A 26,603-nucleotide genomic window follows, 5' to 3' on the forward strand; every position below is an offset into this window, starting at 1 on the left:
CAAGCAAGTAAATTAAACAGGCTTTCTTGATGACAGAATTTACATAAGCAAAACTATTCTTACAGAGACCAAGGATGCACTTTGAAGGACTTGGAAGTATTGCACAACACTTCGGCCAATGTTGTGGAAAGTGTAAGATTTGCATAGAATTCAGACTTAAATTTAACCTGTTCTTTGTATTTGTAAAATGACAAATCAGAACCTTAGCAGAGTTTCTACAGGTATCAGCAAATCTAATTTAATGTTTTTAATGCAACTTTAAACAAATATAATGCCCATGTTCAACTGCAGATACAATTTAAATATAGTTTTTCTAAGGGTTTACCTTCGACAGTTTGTAACCCTTAGGAATCTGACACTATTTTGGCTTTTTTGAGTACTTTTGATTTTGCCTTTACATACTACATAAAGAAATGTTTACTATACCCATGTTTGGTATGTTTCTTTTCAACACAACTCCATCTATCTCATCAGCCTACTATTTTTTCATTTCAACCTACTATATCCACACAAAAGGCCAAAAAACATCAAAAATATAAAATCCGATTTGAAAAATTTATATTATTTATTGCATAAATAACACAAAGATGCTTCACAAACCTTTTCATATACCCCGTTTCCACTACGTGTTATCAGCTCGACTCGACCCGACTCAACTCGGCCTTTTTGCGTTTCCATTACGAAAAAGGACCTGGAATCTGGTACCTGGTACAACTTTTTTGGTATCACCTCCGCCAAGGTTGCAGGACTGGGGACCAGATACTAAAACGTGACATAACCACTGCAGACCACTGATTGGTCAGACAGCTGTCTCTGTGACCCACCGTTTTACAAAAAACAGATGCGGAAGTTAACGGTAAATATAGCGGTACATTAATCTACATGATAACAGCCCAAAACTACATCATGGTCGGTCGAGGAGATTCAGTCTTTGGTAGCCGACGTAAAAATTCAGACGAGACAACATGCAACGAGCGAGTTTATCAGCAACTCTCTGAACAGATGACACGGAAGTAACGCGCTGCATCACTATGACAACCAGGTACTGTAAAGTCTGTAGTATCTTGTAATGGAAACGCTCTCCAGGAATACCGAGCCAAGCCGAGCCAAGTCGAGCTGGTTCTACATAGTGGAAACGCGGCAAAAGACTTTAAAAGTGAATATTGGTTCCAAATATTCGGTATATAAAATTAAAATTGTAATAAATTAAAACTATACTCAAATATTTGACATAAAAGCAGATCTTTACATAGGCGTTTTCTCTGCTCTGTTTTGAAAAAGGACAAAAAATGACGAAGATATGGTCAGAAATCTAACGCCCGCCCCACCTCATTTTCATACTTTTACTCATGTTTGTTTACTACTAGTTCAAACCGTCATATATCTGGTTGTATTTGCTCTATCAACATTACATAAAAAGTGGGAGAGTGTTTCAAGTCTACACTTTCAAATCCCCAGTGGTCTACATGATCAACTTTCGACACTACCACGTGTTGAAAATGTCATGTGATTTAGTCACAGGGCTGTGACTGTGGATCCCTAAGGGTTAACCAGGTTCTGAATAGTTCCTCCAATCACTTCTGCTGAAACTTGCATTTTCCCCATTTTTTCAACATTTGCTAATATTCCCTCCACTCTTTCGCCACAGCATGAGCACGCTCACAGCATGTTGCATCCCAAGCATCTGGTGTTGTGACTTCACCATAAACAATAGCCAATTAAAGGGTTCCGCCTGTCAATCATCACACTATACTTCCGATCAAAATTATTAAATATTTATATAATCAAAATAAATCATGAATAACAATGCTTTTTTTCCATCAAGTGTATTTTTTAATGCTTCTAGACATCGAAATTAATGGTTTTTAATGCCATTTAAGGCCTTAATTTTCACAAAATCTATTTAATGACTTTTAATGCTTTTTAATTACCTGCAAAAACGCTGTTTATGTTTGACAGAAACATAAGGGGAAGAAATAGTAAGTAAATTATATGAATGAAGATGGATATAACAGAGAAGAGAAACCAAAATAAGTACAAAAAACAACAACAACAAAAAAAACTGCACTGCATGAAAAACCTGACCTTTAACAGCTTGCAGTGAGCATCAAAAGATGTGACTGGTTTGGTGAGTATTTTTTGCCCAAATCCCTCTTTGAAAGCAACACACTAAAGCACCAAAAGGTTAATGAAAGTACAATTAAAGAAGACATTTGCTCAATTGTGATGTAACCCTTTGGATATTCAGAGTCATGAGAGTGTACAAATCTAAATTAATTGTCTGAAATGTGAAGAAAATAAGTTCAATAAGAAAATGATTAGAATAATATTACTTCATATGGGAAAAATCAGAATCATCATCCAGGGCATGTTTACTGGACGGTTCATTAAACATACACATGCACATTCTTAAGCAGTGCAAGCATGCCTGTAGTGCAGCACTTTAACTGTTACAGTGTCATTATGAAAGCAGAACACAGCCCTGTTCACATGGGCCTAGAATTACCTGGGATGCTCTGGAAATATCTAATCATTTGCAGAGATTGTCTGTGATTTTAATCCTGTGTGAATCTCCCATCTCTGTAATTTGCAAAGTAAAACTTCCACCGCAAATTACATACCCCATTTCAGCAAACACAGAGGGGCTGTAATAGTATGAGTTTCATCTGAAATAACATCTTTGTGATTTGCAACATGTTTTGCTTCCACTGAACATTTATTCAGCCTATTTCATGGTCAAGTATTATGGAAGTGGTGGGTGATGGTAAATGAATAATTAAAAAGTGTTTTGGGTGGTAATTTAGGAGGCTTATATTGCAATATAGCATGGATATTCACTGAAAGAGCAAACTTAAATCCTTCAGATGAGGGAAATCTCAAAAGATGATGGGATGGATGAGATGCATGACTGTTATAGAAAGAAACATTTTTCTACTTTTCTGTGTGTGGTGCGCCTACCGATGATATCAGACCTGGGGAATATTGTCAATAAATGCAAGTTAAAAACAGACTTTGCCTCTTTCATACCAATGAATCACATTAAACACAGAAGCTGTATCATTAAGGTTATATTAGTTCCATGCAAATAAGGGGCGATGATCACCACAACCTTCCGCCAACGTGACAAAATGTTTATAGACTGACAAATGTGAACTTTATTTACTTCATTCTAAACTTTTAAAATGTTCTGACATAAACATATCTATCAAGGTTTATGATTAATGTGGTTCCACTTGCCATAATTCACAAAATTGTATTTTGAGCTATTTTGGCAGATTTAGTGTGCAAAAAAATCTTTGTCAGAGAACTCATTAAGTGCCATTGGCTGCCATAATATGGTCCAAGTTAAAGGCTAAGGTTAAGGTTTATCTACCTTAGTATCCCCATATGCACATATTTAGTATGGTCTCTCCATTTTACTCACACTAGTACGCAAACACCACCTAACATTAGCATTAGCAACTAGTATTAGTGCATAGCAGACATTAGGAGCACTGAGCTGCTGTTGAAGGCACTCAGTAAACAACTCCTTATCTTCATCAGTAACTTTGTCATGTGCACAGGAGAATTAAGCTAGGTTAGCAATGTAGCTAACTTATGCCGCGTTTCCACTACATGGTATCGGCTCGGCTCGACTCGACTCGGCCTTTTTCCATTACGAAAAAGGACCTGGAATCTGGTGCCCGGTACTAGTTTTTTGGTATCACCTCCGCCAAGGTTCCAAGACTGGGGACCAGATACTAAAATGTGACGTGTAAACACTGCAGATCACTGATTGGTCAGAGAGTCGTCTCTGTGTGACCCGCCGTTTCACAAAAAACAGATGCGGAAGTTTACAGTAAATATAGTGGTAGCTTAATCCACATGATGTCAGCCCACTAAACTACACCATGATTTGTCGAGGAGGTTCAGACGTAAAAATTCAGCCTAAGCTTGATGAGACGACACGCAATGAGCGACTTTATCAGCAACTCTCTGAGCAAACGACACGAAAGTAACGCGCTGCATCGCTATGACGTCCAGGTACTGTAAAGTCTGTAGTATCCTATAATGGAAACGGTCTCCAGGAATAGGACCTGGCACCCGAGTCGAGTCAAGCCAAGCCAAGCCTAGTCGAGCCGGTTCCATGTAGTGGAAATGCGGCATTAGTAAGTACCAAAGTAATCTGCTTTTCTTTCATAGTAGTGTTTATGATAGCAGACTGTAAGGAGCAAATATAGAAGGAAGTAGGGCATTGACAAAAAAGCTGGTTTGTCAACGTGTTGATGTCTGGGGCACAAGTCGACGTTACTTTGGAGGAGTTGACAATCATGTGTTATTCTCTCTCTCCCTTCCATCACCCGACAGTGCGAAAGCCTTCATTCAGCGCATGTTGATACTCTCATCTTTCTACATGAAAACATGGAGCGCAAGGTAGTGATGTGTGGATCAGTGGACCCAGGTCGGGCTCGTGCAGGTCCAAAAAATGTCACTTTATTTGAGGGGCGGCTCACATAATTCCACAAAAGCAGGTTGAAAAAAAACCAAACAAACCTGTGCATCACTAGTGCAAGGCCAAGACTGAAGAAAGAAGACGACTCAGAGTACGATTATTAAACTGACTGTGATCTAGAAAAACTATCATCTACGTAATGTTCTGTGAACCATGTAAGCACAACCAATATTGAATAATAATTTGGATCGCCAGTGTGTTTGGATTGTTCTGTTCAGTTACTTCATGAAGACAATGCGCTCTTTTCTCTAACAATCTGTGTGTCTTGGCTGCTGCGGTCTTAACCTTTTCCCATTTTATGTTGTTCACTTAAATTTAAAAGAAAATTCAAGGTGTTAACCTTAAGTTTTGTTTGGTTAAATGTCTGAGAAGGACTGCTGATGCTCGTGTCTTGCAAGTTTTTTATTCTGCTCTTTACTGTACATTGTTAATGTTACAGTGAACGTTAGTACAAGTTTCTCATTGTTGAACAGCATGCATCTGTGTTGTTCCTCCACTGTCAATGTGATGACGTCAGCACATGACTAGTCTGCTCGACTTCGATTTTATTGACAAATAAGTCGATCTGAAAAAATCTGAAGTCGCTAATACCCTAGTAGGAAGAACTGACCAATATGGTGGTCCTTCTCAGAAAATGAATGACATTAAGTCATGGAGACACAAAAACCAAGGCACTCTCTTATACGATATATTTTTATAATAATTATATTTTATAAGCCATCCAAAAGACATGCACTGATAGGTTAACTGGTTAATCTAAATTGCCCATAGGTGTGAATGTGAGAGTGATTGTTTGTCTCTATATGTCAGCCCTGTGATGAACTGGCGACTTGTCCAGGGTGTACCCCGTCTTCGCCCCTATGTAGCTGTGATAGGCCCCGAGGCCCCCCGAGACCGTAGTGCGGATAAAGCGGGCTCAGAAAATGAATGAATGAATGAATATATTTTATAAGACAGTGCCTTGGTTTTTGTATTTTTAGTGCGTTGACGGTTGCTTCACCAAAGAGCACTTCTTTTACTATTTTTCATGATTGCCTGGAGGTCCATGAAGCGTTTGTCTTTACTGTTTGTTCAAGTCATGGAAACAACCAAGCCTTTTATTCTTTTTTGTTTTCCACTCAATTTAGAGTTGATGGGTTGTTTGAACCGGCCAGCTGTGCCTGCTAACATCTACATACACACACATGAAAACCCCATACAGAGATCTTTGTGTCAATCTAAACCTGTTAACTCTGCCAAGAAGGTAATGTAATCGTCTCAGTTTGTTTGCTGGTTTGTCTATCAGCAGGAGTATGAAAAACTACCGCTCTGATTTCCATGAAACTCAATGAAATCGTAGGTCAGGATCCAAGGGCGAACCCATTACATTTTGGAGCAGGTCCACAAAACAGGAGCGGGCCTCCTAGAATCCTTCCCCACTTTTAAAAACATTCCTTTATTAAGTGTTTGAATAAATTACAAGACTGGGAGGTATTGGTGGAAGTATGCTCTCGACCAAGTGCCCTTCAAGTTTCTATTTCAATCTACTTGAAACACTGTTTAAGAAAAGGGCAAATATGTGATCTATATTCCTCAAAAACGCTGTGTGGACATGTGTGCATTTGTTTGTGTACATGTACGTGTACTATAGGTTTAAAATCAATAAAGCTGTAGGCCACATTGTTCATGCTGATGAAAATCAATGCCAGTTTTACAGCCTTAATGCCAAGTATAGGGATGTAGCCCACCTGGAGTATTAGATTGTACTAGAATACGACTACACAAGACAGTGAAGGGAGTGGCAGATGTGACTGCACCACACCATTTGTCCACTGCAAATTATACAAATGCAAATAAATAAACTACTTTACATTTCAGACTTTGTTGTCTTGGTAGGAATCAAATTGTTCCATGACTCCAAATGCAAACATTCTAATTAGCATGTTACTTACCTATGTGAAGTACACATCTAGACATATAAAAATGTTCATATGTGCAAAACCTATGACTTCATAATCCCTCAAGAAACAGACAAAAAGTATACAAAGATAGGCCTGATTTAAAAAGAAATATCACATTCAGTCTTATTTTAGTAAACAACTGCATGTTTCATCATTTGTGGGGATGCACCGATACCAGTACCGGGTATCGGTCCGATACTGAGTGTGTGTAGTAAAAGTGGTCTGATACAAAAACACTGATACCACTTGACGGCAGCGTGACGTTCACCTCATAGCGCAGCAGGTACGTGGCGGAGGAATATTGTCAGCAGTGTGGACATTTTTTAAAACGAACGACAGTGACAAAAGTAATGGTGACAAAAGTTACATTAAAGGCACAGACGGATACAGATGGAGCGTATTGTCTGTCCTCTGCATACATTCCACACGTAATTCTGTCCATTTCCCGGGAGCTAGCAGATGCGTACCCAGAGCCATATAAAGATCATCATATTATCTTATATATAAGGCTGTGTGTGAATCCAGACGGAGAAGCAGTACCACCGGGAACCGTGGAGGTAGCGGATATTTACAAAGAGCGACCGTGTGAGTTAGTGAGAAACTACTGACATATTTATGATCATCAATATCAATATTAGTATCTACATTAGTATTACCTCCTCTGTCTTTGCCATGTTTGTTATTATTTACTCTATTCTCCATCTCGAAAAACTTTACTCTTCTTCGTGATATTTGGCAAGTATAGTTAATTAAGAGCGACGCCCTCAGGTGGATTGACTGAGAAATGCTCATTGCTTTTTTTTTTTCCTTAGAAACGCTCATTCCAACGCATTAAATGTCAGTAGAAGCACTTTGTTACAGTCAGACTAATGACAACAGCAATAATGCACATTTTCAAAAGTAACTAAGAACTATAATGGAATTATTAAGTACTCATATCGTAACTCGGTATCAGCAAGGAATCAAATGTAAGTACTTGTACTTGTAATCGGTCTGGAAAAAAGTGGTATCGGTGCATCCGTTATTATTCGTATTGTGCATTTATCAATGAGAAACGTGTAGTAACAAACATGAGAACCCTGAACTACTGCTGCTGATAGGAAGTTGAGTAGGAAATTGACATGTGACCAATTTATTAATGAAGAAATGATTTCGGAAAAACAACAATAAATGATCATGTAACTTTACATTTTGTGTTACTTCTCAGGGACTGCCTTTCACTTAACTTGGATAGAAAGGTGAATGTGAGTTCATGCATTTCAGAATAGATACTACTCTGTTTATCTACAGTGTTCTTGTCTCTGTTATCAATTTTTCCGCCATAAAAACCTACCTGCAGCGCATTGCTCCTCATCCGCCCCGTTCTCACAGTCCCTTTCCCCGTCGCATCGCCATGACAACGAAACACATTTGCTGCCAGACCCTCCGCAATCAAACTTCTCTGGGGGACAGGTCTGTCGGCCTGTTGTGAGAGGGTGGAGGTGAAAGACAGAGAGGGAGGGAAGAATAGTGTAGGAGAGGGGGATGGAAGAAAAATGGATGGCAGTTTAAAAAAAAAAAAGAAAAAAAATGGGGAAAATGGATATAAAGGGGAATGGGAGGGTAGATAAAAAGACAGGGAGTGTAAAATGAGAGAAGAAATGGGGAGGAGACAAAAGATAGAGGGAGAAGGGACAGCCAGTCAATGAAACAGTTTGATAACTTAGTTATCTTGTTGCTAAAATCGATTTGCCCTCAAAGGCCTACAATTAAACTAGACACTCAGTGGGAGGGATGAAAAAGGAACACTGACAGGGAAAACACAAGCAATGAACAGAAACACTCATAGACAAATAAACAAAACAATAACAAACAAAGAACAAAACCACACAAAACCATTTTATAACCACTAACACCCTTTAACACCAGAAATTAGCACATGTATATTGGGTTTTTAACATTGGATAAACTTGCTAAATATAGATTCCTCATTCTATGTTATTAGTTAAAATCTTTTCTGTAATTTGGAAGAAGACCGAAACTATAGAATCCAACTGAATCAGAAACAGCTCTTACAGAGTTTGCAAGTTTAACAAAATCGTTGTTTCATGTCACTTCTGATTGTAAAAATAAAATCATGCACATATCATTGGGCTGCCTATAGGGGGCGATCACTGCCAGTAAATACCTATGATGATTGCGGAGTAATTTCATGTGTGAATAAATGCAAATTATTGTAAAATGCAAACGTAAGTCTTCAGTATAGTGTGAATGTGGTATATAAGACCACTTAATTTCATTATTGATTAACTTACTGGACACTAGTACAATAAACTGATTGAGCGTTCAAGTCTAGTCTATGGACTGTATATAAAGATGGACATCACAACACTAGTCACTTTTCCATTGGACATATGCAAAAAAATTTACTGATATTTACTAAATGTCGAAAAAACAGAAGTGCGTAATGTTGGTTTTTCCATTAAATCACAAATGCGATGGTTTGTTTATTTATTATTGCGAAATGACACGAGAAGTCATAAGGTAAACATGGCGACAAACGTAAATATCATGTTGATTTCCAGATATATTCATTATTATTATCTATTACCCCTCTATCCTGCATTGAATTAAAAAAATGATTTGTGTCTTGGTGTGTCCACACATACTACGCCATGTTTCTTTCAAAACTCTTCTTCTCCGCTTGTTGTAACATCCGTCAACATCCGTTTTTTGTTTTTTGTTTTTTTTTTTATTCACATGAATCTAGTTGCGGAAAAAAGTCTTTCCATTGCAGCTTTGTGTGATATACCATTTGCGCTACGCCCGAAAAACCACCTCATGTCAGCATAAAAACTTTTAGTTGATAAATGAGAGTTTTGGCGAAATTGTCGTTTTAACATTAGGCAAATTTTTTATGTGCAAGTTATAGTCATGCAATTTGAGGGTGAATGGAAAAGCGACTTCTGTTTATTCCCACTCTGGGTATAATGTGGCTTATTTGGTTACACAGAACAGACATGGGGACACCATAATTGTCAAGCAGATTGGTTTCCAGCTGCACATCTGATTGAATCTGGTCATTACAACCATCAGTCACCACTTTTTTATAACAAAATTACTGAGTAAAAACGAGGAGTAATGCTTTACTTTTGGGAAAATACAACTTTCAGTCACCAATTTGTATTTATAACATAAAATTGCTGTGTAAAAATGAGGAGTAATACTTTACTTTTGGGAAAAATGCTACTGAATATGTACTATGAGGTTTTTAGCTTGGCCAAAGTCTAATATTCAGGTTTTAAGTTACATAAAATACAAAATCGTTGAGGAACTATTTCTTGTTTTTGGTTGATAAATGACTTAACATACCATAATAAATTCATAATTAAACACTCTTCTAATCCATGAATCAGAAACTTAAAGCTGAAATATAAGATTGTGTGTGTAAAATCCCTTGACGAAATATTATTGTTTTTTTTTTTTTTGTTGGAAAAGCAGATTTTTAATTCCCATGTATGAACAATATGAACAGTATGTGAATGAGGAAGCGGCCCCTTTAGGCAAAAGCCCATTACAGTAGAGAAGCCCATTGTTCCGTCATGTGTAACCCATGAGGTTGGTACAGGGAGGAAAAATACAGCGAACCGATACATCAAATTTACACTCAGTCCCCACAGCAAATCCCTGTCCCTTCTTCCTGTAGCATGCACACTCTCACATACACACTGCCCAACACCATGGGGACTATAGCCCCAGATTATATTACAGCAGTGTGTCAAACTCAACTCCATCAATTATACATATTTTACCACCAGCATGCTTCTTGGCAACCAGCCTGCATGTTTGTGTGTTTTTGTGCACGTGTGTTTCAGCCACAAATCAATAGTACCTATGGGATTCACTTGTTTCAGTCTCATTCTATTTGATTCATCTCATATTTCTCTTTTTTTTTTTTTTTTTTTTTTTTTTTACAGTACTGCTTGAATTGGTTTCATTCAAAAGCCGCCCCTCGTGAGGGGATGCTGGGAGTTTCAACATGGTGCCAGGTTTTTCTCCAAACGTACACCCTTGGTTGCCAGGTTCTGGACTGTAGAAAAGCCAGATACTTCTATTTTAGTTTTCAATGGTACTGAACACTTTTTTAGGCAGGTTACAAACAGATTTGTCTATGCTTTTTGTCTTTTACTGTGTTGAATTTTGGGATGACCAGCTGTTCCATCACCCCTACAGCTTTCTACATCCCACTCTGTGAATATCAGGCTGTTGTGTTTCGATCTTCCCAGTGTGTCTAGTCTAAATGAGGATTTTTCTGGCCTTTAAAGAATAAAACCCTGCTGAAAATCCTTTTTAAGAGTGAACAAGTGAGTACGAAATCAGCACATTGTAATGATTACTGCCAAGGGGACTGAATAGACTGTGTAATAAGTGTGCAAGACCGTGCACCTGTGTCTTTGATGCACAAAATTCAGCTTATCTGGTCAAGATGATGGTGTGAATAAGAACACCAATGGGAGGTGTGTGTAGGTGCGATAATAAGTGAAAGGAGGGCAGTGAATTGTTTTACATCTGTGCAACAATGTGTTCATGTTGGTGAATGCCAGTTTGCGATAACATAATTTGTGGATAATAATAGCCTCTTGTATTATATTACATACATTTTATTGTGTATGAATATGTGTCAGCTGTCATTGACACACCGTCACTTAGGATACACATAATACACACCCTTAGGGCTCGGTCCAGTAGGTGTTTGACTGACAGCTTGGTTAAAAGACAAAGACACCACAAAGGCAAGGATCGACTGCTTTTCAAATGACTGGAAACAGACAAGCAAGAACAACAAAGAGCTCAACTGCCATTGATTATGACAAAATAAATTACATGATTTTCATCCCATGAGTAATAACATTAACTAGAGAATAAAGGCAATTCCAATTCCATTTGACTGTATGTTTAAATAATAAACTGGAACTATTAAAGTGATTATGCGGCTGCTCTATTATACTTCAATAGGCATTAAAGCTATTTGCACATTCAGGCAGCTTAGCTTATAAAAGGGCTTTTTTCCCCATTTGGTGTCCAATGATTGATGGAGAAAAATGTGAAAATGAAGACTTGTGATTAACGTTACCTGCAGAACTAAGAACGGCTTGTTTGGAATACTCTGAAGTAGAAGTAGAAGTAGATAAGGGTAATTAACATGAACAAGAACAGACACATCTGCACTGCCAACGAAAGAGATGACACTGACAGATATATTCACTTATTGGAAAATATCTCAAAGAATTTTTCCTTTTTAATAAAAAAAATCTGCACCAAAATGTCCTCAGACAGGGTTTCTGCAGGTATCAGCAAATCTAATTTAATGCTATTTAATGCCCTTTTTAATGCCAGTTTAAACAAATTCCATGCCCATGTCCAACTGCAGATATATTTTTATTACAGTTTACCGTTGACAGGCTTTAACCAGGTTCTGAATAGTTCCTCCTCCAATCACATCTGCCAAAACTCGCATTTTCCCATTTTTCTGACATTTGCTAATATTCCCTCTGCTCTTTCACCACAGCATGAACACGCTCACAGCACGTTGCATTCCAAGCATCCGGTGTTGTGACTTCGTGTATTGGCCATAAACAGTAGCCAATTAATTAAAGGGTTCATCCTGACAATCATCACATTATACTTCCCATCAAAATTTTTAAATGTTTATAAAATAGGGATGGGAAGATTATCCGATACACATCGATACGCCGACACACGTGTGCACGATCCACTGGTGCACCAGTAGAGAACCTGCAAGTGAATGGAAAGTTTGGAATGATATCGCAATGCATCGGTTCTTGAATGTTTGTATTGATAAAATTGATCCATTCAATATATTATATTATTACTTGCATTTAAAAGTGTTACTTTTTTTTTTGAGAACAGTTTTTCTTTTCTGTAGACCCCCGTTATGTGTGCAGCAGATGTGTACATTGTACACGACAGTATGAGCTCCGTGGATGCGCTGTGGCACGAGCACCACCGATGAATACTGTAATGTGTGTATCTGAATCTGACAGACAGAGAAGGGAGGTGACGACGTGTGGTTTCTGAATGTATACTTTTTACTAGATCAACTGTATTGAATACTGCCGTACATAACAGAGATACTTCCTTAAACAGTGACATATATATCCAACAGCGCATCCCAGAATACCTTGCGTAGGTGTCTCTTAAAGTGACAGAACCTTTTTCTGTTTTACCTACACTATAAATACATTACATTACAAACTGATTTAGTGAGGGCGCAAGAAATTAAGTGTAAGAAACATACAGAGAAACGACTTTGGAAACAAATTCCTAACTTTTTCACCTGACTGTATGTGAGGCCCGTGTTCTGAAATTGCACAAAAGCCACTTTGTGAAAAGTCATGTCTTATTTGATTAAAAAAAAAAAAAAAAAAAAAATCAAGCTCATTGAATTACACTGCATTTTTTTTTTTTTTTTACCAGAATGAATTTGTTGAATCAGAATGTGCTTAATCACTCTGTATCGTGATTTGGGTGTAAATCATATAATATCACAGGTGCCACACACGTATCTTTAACATATCTAGATGCTGTATCGAGATGCGTATCATATCAGCCGTACAACTAAGATTCCCAACCCTATTATATAATCAAAATAAATTCTGAATAACAATGCATTTTTTTTCTCCATCAAATGTATTTAATTTTTCAATGCCTCTGGACACCAAATTTAATGCTTTTTAATGCCATTTAAGGCCTTAATTTTCACAAAATCTATCTGATGACTTTTCATGCTTTTTAATGACCCGCAGAAATCCTGTCAGATTTAAGAAGGATCGTTATCTTATTTTTGTCTGTCTCAGTGGAGATGGTGTTCATAATGAAGTTGTAGTCATTGTACCTTTCCCAGACTTTTTAAAAGTCAGAGTGGAGCACAGATGTGCCCTCTCTTTTTGTTCCCTACTCTCTAAACGCTGACAGCTACTTCCAGCAGCCACTGAAGAGCACTGATGGACTTATTGACTCCAGCTAAGGACACATCTGTGACTGTAGTGATATTGATGGCTATGATTATATTTCAAGCCAAGTGCTATATCTGACTGCAACTCCTGTTCTAACATTATAAAAAGGGATAAAGTTGTTGTAAAACAGAAAATATGTGGTTTATGTAGATTTATATTGCAAATGCAAATGCTCGTGTACACCTACGTAAAACCTTTCATGGTGCTAAATCCTCCTCTTAACTCCACTTATGAGGCTTTTAACTGACTTCACTATTCTTTATACTTTGTACTGTTAGTCTATGAAGTCCCTGGGGCACAGAGACAAACACTGGGTTGTGAGCAGCCAGATAGCTTGCATAATGCCAAGGCCTAAAGCAAGTAACAGCTGAGGAAGTGATGCCAGCCGTGCTCCAGTGAAGCTGCTTGGTGGCAGGCAATAAGGGATGGTGGTTGGACACAGCATCTCCCAGGTGCATATACACATTATCAAATGACTGTGAAATGGGATCAAAAAAGCATCTGCAGTTAGAGAATGTTTCCAGGATACATCAAGGTAAAGCAGACAAACACACGCATTCTGCCAGCTGAGCAGACCGTTTCAACTTTTATTTGTGTGACATATAAACTTCTGCAGGTTCATCCCTGTGCCAGTGCAGTTACACTTCCACACTACACTACACTACTTCTACACTATTTGTTCATTTAATTCACCTTGTCCCGGTTTTATCTGTAATTTATTGGTCTGCATATGAGGCTGTTTTTATTAACAAGAGGCAATAGATAAGGTGAGATACAAGAGTGTTCTCACAAAGTTCAATTTCTTTTGAAGGTTATTAAAAAAAAAAGATAGAAAAAGCTAGTATTTCCAAAACACGAAACAACACTTCTTGGGCAATGCTTTTTACAAACACCCTTATATTTATATTAAATTCCTTGGGCCCTAAAAAGATTATCTTCAGCTAATCATGAAGTACCTGACGTGCATTTATAAACTACTGACGGGTTCACTAAGGACACTGACTATGAATATTAGTGAATATACAGTAAAATTTATGCATGATGTGACACGGTGGTGCAGTGGATAGCACTCGTGCCTCACAGCAAAAAGTCCTGGGTTCAATTCTAACACCAGTCGATGGGGGTGGGACCTTTCTGTGTGGAGTTTGCATGTTGCCTGTGTGGGTTCTCAGGGTACTCCGGCTTCCTCCCACCATCCAAAGGATAAATTAATCCCGGGGTGTTAAACTCAGGTCCCCGAGGGCTGGTATCCTGCATGTTTTAGATGTTTCCCTCTTCCATCACACCTGGAAGCCATTACATCGTTATCAGGCTTCTGCAGAGCATGATGATGAGCTGATCATTAATTGAACCAGATGTGGCTGGAAGAGGGAAATATCTACAACATGCAGGATACCGACCCCCGAGGACTGGGGTTTGACACCTGTGGGTTAATCGGTTAATCTAAAATGCCCATAGGTGGGAATGTGAGAGTGATTGTTTGTCAGTCCTTTGATGAACTGTTGACATGTCCAGGGTGTACCCCGCCTTCGCCTATAAGTAGCTGGGATAGCTCAAGCGACCCCCGTGACCCTAGTGAGGATAAAGCAGGTTCAGAAAATGAATGATTGAATGATTCTTATTCGCAAATATTTTACATTACCAGTCAAAAGTTTAGACTCACCTAGTTTTTCTTTATTTTCATCACTGATGGCATCAAAACTATGAGTGAACACACGGAATTGTGTAGTTTATAACAGTGTGATACAACTCAAAACATGTTTTATACTTTAGATTCTTCAAAACAGCCACCCTTTGGTTTGATTACTGCTGTGCACATTCGTGGCATTCTCTGGATGAGCTTCATGAGGTAGTCACCTGACAAAGACAGTAGAATATTGCAGTGTACAGTATTCCCATTTTAAACATGACATGACATATGACCACCTGCTGTGAACATGTCAAGCTTGTCGTTTCCTTCACTGTCCACAAATTGATGAGTCAGACACTTTCTGTCTACCTTCTCTTTAAGGAATACTTCACTGTCTTTTTAACTGTTTAAGGAAAAATGTGTGCATAGGAGCAGTTGAGATGTAGCCAATCACTTCATAGTTAACCTAACATGGGAAAAAACTAAAATTACACAAGCTTTGAGAATGGGCTCTATGCACAGCTCCACTACTTCCTGAACTTGAGGTGGGTCCTTTATTTCCTGTTTTTCATTATTGGACACACTGATTAATCCAGGTGTGCCTAATAAATCAGTAGTCACAACAAGAAGTAGCAGACACACTTGGATTAATCAGTGTGTCCAATAATAAAAGACAGGAAATAAAGGACCCACCTGAAGTTCAGGAAGTAGTGAGGCTGTGCATAGAGCCCATTCTTCTGTTTATCAGACAGCAGGGGGCAAGGCTTTGGATGATTGCGGTCTGTTGTTTCAATTAGGGATGCACCGATATCACTTTTTTCCAGACTGTATATGAGCACGAGTACTTACATTTGAGTACTTGCCGATACCGAGTACCGATATGAGTACTTAATAATCCCATTCCAGTTCTTAGTTCCTTTTGTAAATGTGCTTTATTGTCGTTGTCATTAGTCTGACTGGAACAAAGTGCTGACATTTAATGTGTTGGAATGAGCATTTCTCAATTAATCCACCAGGGGTCGCCACTCTGAATTAACCATACTGGACAAATACCACAAAGAAGAGTAAAGTTTTTTGAGAAGAAGAAGAAGAAAGTCAGTAACAACAAACATGGAGATGACAGAGGTAACACTAATGTGATACTAATATTGCAGCGTTTTCTCTGGTAAGGTTTAAAAGCTTAGCTTCAGCAGGTAGAGAAAAGAGAAATGAGCGATAAGTTTCCTTTTCACTTCTGCTGGCGGTGGTCCGCACCGCTCCATACTCCTGGTGGTATTCTCCATCTGGGTACGCATCCACCAGCACCTGGAAAACGGATGGAATGTACGCAGAGGACGGACAGAACGCTGCGTCCGTATCTGTCTGTGTCTTTAACGTTACTTGGAGTCAGCGTTACTTTTATCATCGTCATTTATGTTGAAAAATCTCCACACTCTTCACACTCCCCACACATTATTCCTCCTCCTCGTACCTGCTGCACTGAACTGTGAATGTCACGCGGCCGTATGTGGTATCGGTGCATTTGTATCGGATATGTTTCACAAGTACGAGTACAAGTACACACACTGAGTATCGGAGCCGATGCCCAATACTCATATCGGTATTGATGCATCCCTAGTTTCAGTATTCTTACATGCAACAATATATTTGCTTTAACCCAAATTCAGTGAGTTTTTGTGTTCTTACTTCAAAAGGGTGTCCAGAGTGCTAGAAACTTCCATGACACACCTGAAATGTTTTCCAACAGTCTTGAAGGGGTTCCCAGTGATGCTGAGCACTTGTTGGCCATCTGTAGTCCATCTCATGTCATTTAAATGAGAAGGTGTGTCCAAACTTTTGACTGGTAGTGTATGTCCATTAGAGCTGTGTGGTTTGGTGAAATGTCATATTGGGATTATTAAGGACAATTTGGCATTCTGCAGCTTTTGTCTCTGTCCAGATCAAAAGAATAAACATCAGAATCTGTTTATTTGCCATTTGCAGAAAAAAATGCATCGGAAACGAGTTACAAGAGCTCAGCATAAAGACAAATGAAAGACAGTAACAACGTAAAAGGTAAAAAACAATGAAAAATTACATAAATAAGGGTAATAAAAAGACAGGTGCCCCCGCAGATCAACTGACACTCAGAATCAAGAAATCATGAAGATAAATGACCTAATGTTTCTTCTAGCTATGTAAAGTGAAGACAAATGGTCAGCTACAGAGGAAAGCAGTTGAGTTACAGCTGAATTTCAACAGAAATCAGTCATTTAACCTGTTGATGACATATTTAAACCCTGTGAATGACCAACATCTTCTGTCAAAGGGGTAGATTTTCTAGACTAGTAAACAGTCACACTTCCAGACCATGTGAGCTAAATTTAGTTCATTTAATTATGATTTTTTTCCCCATAAACTCCAAAAAAGTATAGCACACTGAACTGTTGAAGCGGCAGAACAAACTTATAAGACTTAAAAAAAACTTTTCTCCAGACAGAACTGACTGTCATTGTGTATTTTTTCTACCATACCACTCTCTACAACCGTACACACACACACTGAACCTTTCAATTGCAGCATTTTGCGATTATATACTCGCACAGGCTGAAATAGCGATTCGATTATAATTGTGTAGCTCTATTATAAACCAATCTAATAATCCATGTGTAGAGCCATTAAAACCTTTGAAATCATTGTTAATATTGTGTCAATGCTTTGTTATTGTTGTTCAGTTCATTCAATTGTGCAGTGGATTTCAAACAGGCTTTGCTGGTCTTGAGGTCAGAAAACTCATTTGGCACATAGGAGAACACCATTTTTTTCTTTCGAACAAGTCCAGCACAAGAAGTGTTATGGACTTGTTATTCTTCTCACATGGTCAGTCTAAGTGTCTATTATGAGCAGGGTATAAGGCTGGTCTGAGCAAGGCGCTGTATGCTAATGAACTTTTGATTAACTACCTTCTTAATTTCCCTTCACAAGGAGGGAGGCGACTGGAGCATTGTAGCTCGGCAGCACGTCCACTCCAGCTGCACGCCTAGCATCAGCGCTAGCCCTCTAGGTGATTGATTTCGGTTGCTTGTAGTCATGCCGGCTAATGCTAAGATAATTTATTTATTATGGGGTGTGTGTTTGAGGCTTGGAGGTAATATAAGTCATCCTCAAGTCGTTGTCTGTCACATGGAGACACAACGTCAAAACAAAGACACATGTATGTGATAATACGGCACATGATAAATGGGAGAGGAATGCAGGCTTTTGGAGGATTTAGCCTATGCCGTTACTGAATTCCGCTACGCTTCAGACAGACCAGCAGTGATTGATGATGTATCATGCTTCAACTATGCTTTATGCAAAAAGCTTAGAAACATTCACCGTAATGGTAAAACACAAATACTACCTCACTGCTGTAAATACTAGTCTGAAGTGGGGTACACACATAAGGATTTTCTAAATTTGAAAAGATTATTTTATCTGTTACAGATCCAACATATGAATATTAAAAATTAGGCACTGAACTGTTTTGATCGTACTGTGTGTGGTGTGTCAACACTCCACATCACACATATAAACCAGTGTGCAATTTGTCAAAAAAAACCGGGGGGGGGGGGGGGGGTTGTTTGTTTTTTTTTGTCGGGGGGCAGTTATATACACTATAAGCCCGGAATTTGTATTCACTAAAATGCTTTAATTACAATGCACTTAAATGATGTAAGTTTTATGATGTTACTATAAAATGTTAAGTATATTCTACTAATTTGTAGACATAGTTGAAAGTACGAAAAAGTTTAAGTTGAATGGAATTAAATCACTAAGTTTTAGCCATGACCACACCTTTATATCTTCCCATTGCATTGTGGGTATTGGGCATGTTGTTGAACATGTGTTATTTTTATGTGCGGGGGTTCAGCGGGGTTGTGGTGTTAGTGTTAATTTGGATTTAATGTGTGTATGGCAGTGTTTATTGGCCTTTTTGTGTTTGTTTTTGTATTTTTGTAGAACTGCACCATGAGTCAGAGCCATAGGAAGAACAATGGCTTTCCTGTTCATCTAAGACTATTACTGTACAATGGAAATCTTAATGTCTTGTCAAATTAAAAGCACTTCCTGTACTGACAAGTGACATTGAGCTAACTTCCATTCATGCTACAATATATTAAATCAAATTGCACCCTGCACATAATGATTCCGTCCCACCACCGATCTAGAATCTAGTCCTCCAAGCCAGAAATCAAATGTGTTTTAACAAAAATGAAGAAGAAACATTGCAACAACTGGAAACACAACATGCAACATATCATTTTGTTTGTGGTACGACTTGGTGGAGTCATTGAATAGACATTCTTGGGCATCCCAAGGCTCCACGAGCTGGTCCTCCATTTCTGAGGTCCATCGAACTTTAGGTTTCAGGTCGGCCATGCTTGTTTTTGTATTTACGCCTGCTTCCTTGTTCCTCAGTCAGCTCGCTTCTTAATTGGCTACATTCCATTCATGAGTCATGACTTGGTAGTCGTTTCCCCACACACACGAAGATTTTTGGAATACTGAATAAGTTTAATATTTGTGATTGTCGGCTCTGACCCGTTTCGGAGCCAATTATCGGGACAAATTCACTCTTAACACACCTCAGACCACAGGATAATCTTATAAAATAATTTTATGACATGATATAATTTAGTGTTTGCCGTCCTAGGTCGGAAAGGGGGAAATTATCTTTATATGTGAACCACACTAAATGCAAAACACACCAAGAGAATATATAGTTTCATAAAATCAAACTTTTGCACCATGTGTTTCATAATTTTTACCCTTACTGAATATAAAGTGTGAAAATCTCTGCTTATGTTATCGTAAATCACAGCATGGACAACATTAATACCAGATAACCACACATTTGGAGCGCAGTGATATATTTAACAGTAATAAACAACAATGTATTTATTTTTTTGTGTGTTTGGCAGATCATCAATTTCTTCCAAATTAACAGGGGGTCCATAATGGCTGATCATCTGTGAAATAGGATAATTAAACTCAAGTTTCAGTCAGGAGGTTTCCTCATAAATTGGTGACTGCCTGCTTGAGAACAGTAAACTTTTATCGCTTGGCTACTCTGTGCAGTAAAAACAGGAATAAGCCACCCCTTGAATCAATACAGAACCACCGACTGATCCTTCTTGGTGATTCAGTGTGCTTATTAGAAAGCATATAAAATTCCTGCCATATCATTCCATTCCATTTAAAATATGCCAATTAACATTAATGGGTCACAAGCTTCTTATTAGGCTGAGTCACAGATTAAGAGAATAAAAACATTTTGCAGTGAATGTAAAGGAAGATCGGGGTGTATAATCTAAGAATCATGTGTGGGATGAGGTAAAGGAAGGATCCAATCCAATCTAATCCAACTTTATTTGTAAAGCACTTTAAAATGACCACAGTGGACCAAAGTGCTGTGCAGAAAAATAAATAAAAACCCAATAACAGAGTAAAATATGAGAATAGATTAAAATACATAAAACAACTGTAAAAATAAAATAATAAAAAAAAAAATCAAATAAATAAATAAAAATACAGAAGAATAAATAGAACCTAAATAAAAGAATAAAATACAAGAATAGATTAAAACAGAAAAAGCTGTACAATTAAAAACAACAACCAATAGGATAAGAAACAAGTGAGATATATAAATATAGAGGAGAGGAGGAGGGTGAGGTCAGTCTTTGGTCGCAGAATGGATGATATGAGTGCAGAGATAAACTGGGAACAAGGCAATTAGAGGATCATACTGAAGAGCCACACTCAAAGACAGAGCCATTGGGCTGGAATTTGATCGAATTGGGGCTTCTCGTGACCTGAGGGGCTACAAATGCAAATACCACACAGATACAGTTCTCACTCAATTACTCGCTGTAAACCAACACACACTCACAGAATCAGTACAACGCATGTTAACACACAAACAAAACACACAACCATGAAAGGGCATACTACAAATCTCCCTCTGGATATGGTGTAATCCTTTCAGAGATGAAGGCTGGATTGCATTTCAATATAACAGATTTGGAGATGTAGTACAATAGCTTTAAAGCTGTAATTTCAAAGTTTGCAATTTCATTCAAATAAGTGGAGAGCTCATAGCATGTGTAATGTTAATGACTGTCAGGAATTGCTTTGCATGAATGAAATCCTTTTTTTTCTTTTTTTTTTTTATAGCTATAACCTTTATAAAAGGAGAAGAAAAGACTGCAGTAGACAAAGGACATGAGGCAGGGGAGCCTTAAGCTCACAGAGCGCTCATATGCATCAATGATTCATACAAGATTACAGATGTATAGATCAGCCAATTATTCGGCTTGTAAGGACTTTGCAAGTGTAATGGTTTGATCGGTTGCAGCGGGGCATACTGTCATGGTGGCGCTCATTAACCTCATTTCAAGTAACCGACTTGTTAAGGTGAAATTCCGGTCATTACAGTTTGTATATCCATGTTAGAAATATGCATCTTCTCAGACTTAAAGAGTTCTCCGTGAATCAAATGCGACATATATTTTCAGACTCGTCTCCTTTCTACTTTAGCTGTAAGAGCCGCTATTGGTAAAGTCATTGAAAGCTTAATTCACAATCCAATATGATAAAACAAGACATATAAATCCAAATTCACAGGCCACTGACATACTCGTGTGACTGGGGAGTAAATTTAACATTCAAAGCAACGCATCGGTTGTAATGCGTAGAGGAAATACCCAACATGGGAATAATTACTTCACGTGAGCTATTTTGGAGCCAGTGGAAGTGTGTGGCTGTATCTGGCATAATTAGACTATGCATGAGTAAACTGGGTACGTGTTCACATGAACTGTATGTACTGTAAAGTATGGTTTCATATATTTGTGCATGCATGACTGGATGTGTGTGTTGGGTTGTTTGTAAGTATGAGAATGTAATATATGTGTAAATGCATGAGTGTGTTTATTTTGCATATCTTCATATTGCACACCAGGAACTGGAGCATGATATTTCATGGCCATGGAAAATGGGGAGGCCTATTGCACAAGAAAGAGGGTTATTAAGCCCATAGAGCACTTTTAAAAACATATTTCTGTTATCGATAATATATTGCATATAAATGTTTTTTCAAAATGCTTAAATAACATCATCATACTTCTTTAAGATCTAATTTACCTAAGTTTTCTGTGATGGTTGTTGTCCTCAAATACCTTAACAGCCACAAAACTAAAAGCATCTACTGATCTAAATAGTTGAATAACTTTTGAACCACTAAACCCATCAATACATGTGAATAATTCAAGTTAAATGAGTTTTCACAGTTTAACAGCTGCAACAAATATGACCCATTTGGTCTTCCTAGTGAACGAGGGAACACTGTCATCTCCTACAACACTGATTCACCAATAAAAACATGTACTTTAATTAATAAGTGAAGAGGTGGCAGACGCTTGTTTTTACATTCAGTTAATGACATATTTGGCTGAAAAAAAAAAAAAAAATCACTTTTCCCTCTGTTTTTTTTTTTTTTTTTTTTGATAAAATCATCTTTGAATTTGCTCCTGAACTTTAATGAACATGTACATCATCAGCAAATTCGACATAGGAAAATACCAGATTTTTACTGAAAAATGTAAAATGCAAAGGATAATGTTGCAATAAATGGTGACAAATCACTTAGGGAAGGTTAAATATAGAGAAAAAAATAATTTGAAAGTCAACATAAGAACTAGAAAAGCACTCGGAGAGCGCAGACCTCCGCCAAGCGCAAAAATTCCCCACATAATCGGTGATACAAATCCTACATTTATTTTTAAAAATAAAATCCGCCTTCTGGATCAGATCCGGATCAGCCTTTGAAATGTGATAGAGGACCCCATTGTCAATTCCTGAGTTAAATTTCATGAGTTTTGGTCAATAATTAAGCGAGATATTGGGAAATGAAAATTTTGGCCCCATTTACCACAATGTTAACGAAAATTTCAAAGTGATCCAGAATCCAGGATTTCTTCCGGATCACCCCCAAAAGTTAATCATTTCTTCCTTATCCCATTTCCAACAAACCCTGAAAATTTCATCAAAATCTGTCCATAACTTTTTGAGTTATGTTGCACACTAACGGACAGACAAACAGACAGACAAACAAACTCTGGCAAAAACATAACCTCCTTGGCGGAGGTAATAAATCTAGTAGATCAAGGGAAGGGGTGTGTATTGTCAAGAATCTGGTGACACGATACAAAATCACAATAGTAGGATCACGATTCGATATATCACGATATATCTTGATACTGTAAAAAAGGCCATTTTTTGTTTGTTTGTTTTTAAAAAATGATTATTTCCTTGAAGAATTGAATTACACCAGAAATATGCACAAATACTAAACACATTTTTATTTGATCACAACAGGATCTAATGCTATATCACAAAATTTTCCTGTGTTGAAACTTTTTTTTAATATTTTACAGACATTACAGATAAAGCTCCTGCTCAAATGTTCATATTCTATTAGTTCAGAACTAACATCATAACATTATTTTTTGCAATCCCAATACGGGAACTAACATCTGCCTCTCTCAAACAGTAAAAAGGGCTTTTAGGATGCTTCAAATAACCATTTTTTAATAAAACAGTGTTAAAAATGAAGAAAAACAAAAAAACAAAAACAAACCTTCACCACATCTGCATTTGAATAAATATCTAAAAATTTCGATACAGTACTTTTTAATATCGATAAAGTATTATGAAATGAAATATCGCGATATATTGCAGAACTGATATTTTCTAACACCCCTAATCAAGGGGTAAAAAGTATAATGTTTGAAAATGCAAGAGTTGCTCTTTTACTATGTTAGCAATTAAAGTCATCTGTTTACTACTTAGGCAGACATTAGTCTTAGAAGAAGAAAAGAATTGTTACATTTTTAACACTTTTTAGAGAAAACTCTAACTCTGTGGTGTTGAGCCCTTTAGCAGGAATGTAAATGAAGGAGAGTTTGGACGTCGAGTCGAGGCCAGCCTACTAAAGCATGCTTTGAGTGCTGCCATTGTGCCAGATCCCCCCCACCCCCCAACCCTTGTCCTTCCTATGTGAAATCCAATTTACAAAAAGGGCGTATGTGGTTAATATCAGATTACACTTTCAATGAAGGTTAGTGTTGATTAGTGGCTTTCATTGGAACGCTGATCTCCAATTATTGCAGCCCTGATGTACGGACGGGGGGAGTATATTAGAGAAAGAAAGATCAAAGTCAAGGGAAAGGAGAGACTAATATATAAGAAAGCAGATTCAGAGAGAAGAAAAAAGTGGTGGATAATAACGCAAGGAAAAAAGCAATACATGGCAGCTGAGAAGGAATATCAAAAAGACAAACATGGATGTGAAAATCTGAAGTTAAAATTAGAAAAAGAGACTCTCAGAATGTAGATAAATTATTAAAATACTGCCAAGGTTTGATTTACTTTACTGCCTGCAAATTAATTGGCAAATCAATGAATAATTCTATTAAATATGTTGTTTTAGCTGAGTAATAGTAAGTTTTTAATGGTGACACTGACATGATAGCAAGAGGACTCTAATGTTGCTTCCCATTTGCCTTTGTTTCTCTCTATTAAATGAGCAGGTTTCTAATCTCCATGCATTATTCTAACAGTCGCTTTAGGCATAAAGAGGTAGAGGTGACATTCAACAAGGCTTCTCAATTAAAACAGACTAAAACCAGTGGAAGGGTGGCAACATACACTCAGTCATTCAGTCATTTGTCATTATGTCAATACTAAAGGCCTTTTCTACACATAAAAGATGCAGATGCAAGAAGAGTGTGAAGTACTTATTATTTTTCATCTTTTAACAAATTTCAACACGTTTCGGCATCTCCACTTTTTCTGTGCCAAAAATAAAATGATGCATTTGAAACATATTTGAGTCATCTCATGTGCAACGTTTTTTATTTGTCTCTGAGCTCTCTCTCTCACTCTCTCTCTCTCTTAAGGAGAGAGAAGGAGGTTGTTAAATGTGGAACCATTAGCACGGTCTAGACTGCGGGTCTGGCAGTGCCGTGGGGGGAAGAAATACAGCGCGACACTAGGGCTCTCATAGGAAATTGCCACTTTCTTCCAACAGTCTCCTCTTAATGGTTGTTTAGTTGACGACACATTGGGCATTAAAAATACCGCCGGTGGCTAGTGCCACATCTCAACTAATGAAAGATTGCAGGAGAAGGAGGCAGACAAAAGGAGGGAGAGGGAGAAGGAGACTGTTTTGGGATGCACAGAGTGTGAGGCTGAACTTGACAGGCAAACTCTGAGCTTATTTCTTCCATGGCAGTTTATTCAAAGGCAGGGTCGGGGCAAAAAAGGCAAGAGCATGAAGATTAAAACAGGCAGCCAAATTATGTGGGCAGAGTAGTTGACTTCAGAAGGCTTATGAGTGGACTTTTCTAATACTATAAGACAGCTTCTGGCTGTGTAAAGTTGCCTTTCAAAGTCACCTCAAAGTAAAGAGGAATGTATTAAATTATATGGTTTGGCAACTTCAGCAACTTAAATCATTTCAGAATCATGGCTCATCTTTGCAAAACAATTTTGTGCAATCCACCCCCCCCCCCCCCCCCGAGTGTTTCAACTATAAATAAATCTAAAAAAAAAAAAAATGCATCCATTGACCTTACATGTGCCAGAATGACAACAATGAAACACAACAATGTATCAGTTTATTCTGCATAAAAGAAAAGGAATCATACAGGTAACTAATGTAATGCTGAAAACACCCACATCTCCATTTTTCCAACCGATTATGTCATAGCTAAAAGAAAAAAAACAACAACATAGAAACATAATTGGTATTCCCCATGGCTCTTTGCAATCCCGGCCAAAACAAAAGCAAAAAGCAATCCCATCAGGCTGTTTCAAGTACCACAAGACGTCCTCTGAGAGCAAAAATATATTGACCACCAATCAATCGTAACCAGCCAAGAGCAAGGGTCACTAATTGAACGGAAGAAAGGAATTGACGAAAAAAATCACATGGTGGCTGTTGCTGTGTAGGTGGTTTTCTGTGTTTGATTGCCATGTACAGTGTAAACTATGAAACAGATTTGCTGTAAACAGCAGATTAAACTTTACACAATCACAATATTGTAAATGTTCTGCTGTATCAGCAAAATGAAAGCACATGGAACCTTTAGTACTGACCTTTAGAGTATAGGCTCTGAAATAACAGTTGTAATGTGTTCTATGAAATTTCCAAAAGCCCTTTTTTTCATTTAATGTGATGAGATTTATCACTACCTAGCAGTATTTACTATATATATATATATACTGTATATATATATATATATATATATATATATATATATATATATATATATATATATATGTATATGTGTATAGTTAGTGTTGGATATGTAAATTGTGAAGCTGTTATCTTGTGTCTTCCTTAAGAAAATCAATACACTTTAGTTATTACTGATATAAATCAAGTTAAAGACTTCCATAGTCAATTAGATGCCACATGATACAGGCAAGTGATGATGCAT

The 26,603-nt window shown here is 37.6% G+C and overlaps 1 protein-coding gene across 4 annotated transcripts in view; it reads right to left on the reverse strand.

Annotated features, from left to right (window-relative positions):
• Nucleotides 1–26,603, reverse strand: part of lrp8 (low density lipoprotein receptor-related protein 8, apolipoprotein e receptor) — a 367,439-nt gene that overhangs the window by 125,233 nt on the left and 215,603 nt on the right. For all 4 annotated transcript variants that reach the window (XM_030132189.1, XM_030132188.1, XM_030132187.1 and 1 more), the window contains exon 4: nucleotides 7,766–7,894. In XM_030132189.1, the coding sequence (XP_029988049.1) occupies nucleotides 7,766–7,894 (129 nt within the window). The remainder of the gene's footprint in view (nucleotides 1–7,765; nucleotides 7,895–26,603) is intronic.

This window comes from Sphaeramia orbicularis, chromosome 4 (genome assembly GCF_902148855.1).
Source record: "Sphaeramia orbicularis chromosome 4, fSphaOr1.1, whole genome shotgun sequence".
NCBI classification, from domain to species: Eukaryota; Metazoa; Chordata; class Actinopteri; order Kurtiformes; family Apogonidae; genus Sphaeramia; species Sphaeramia orbicularis.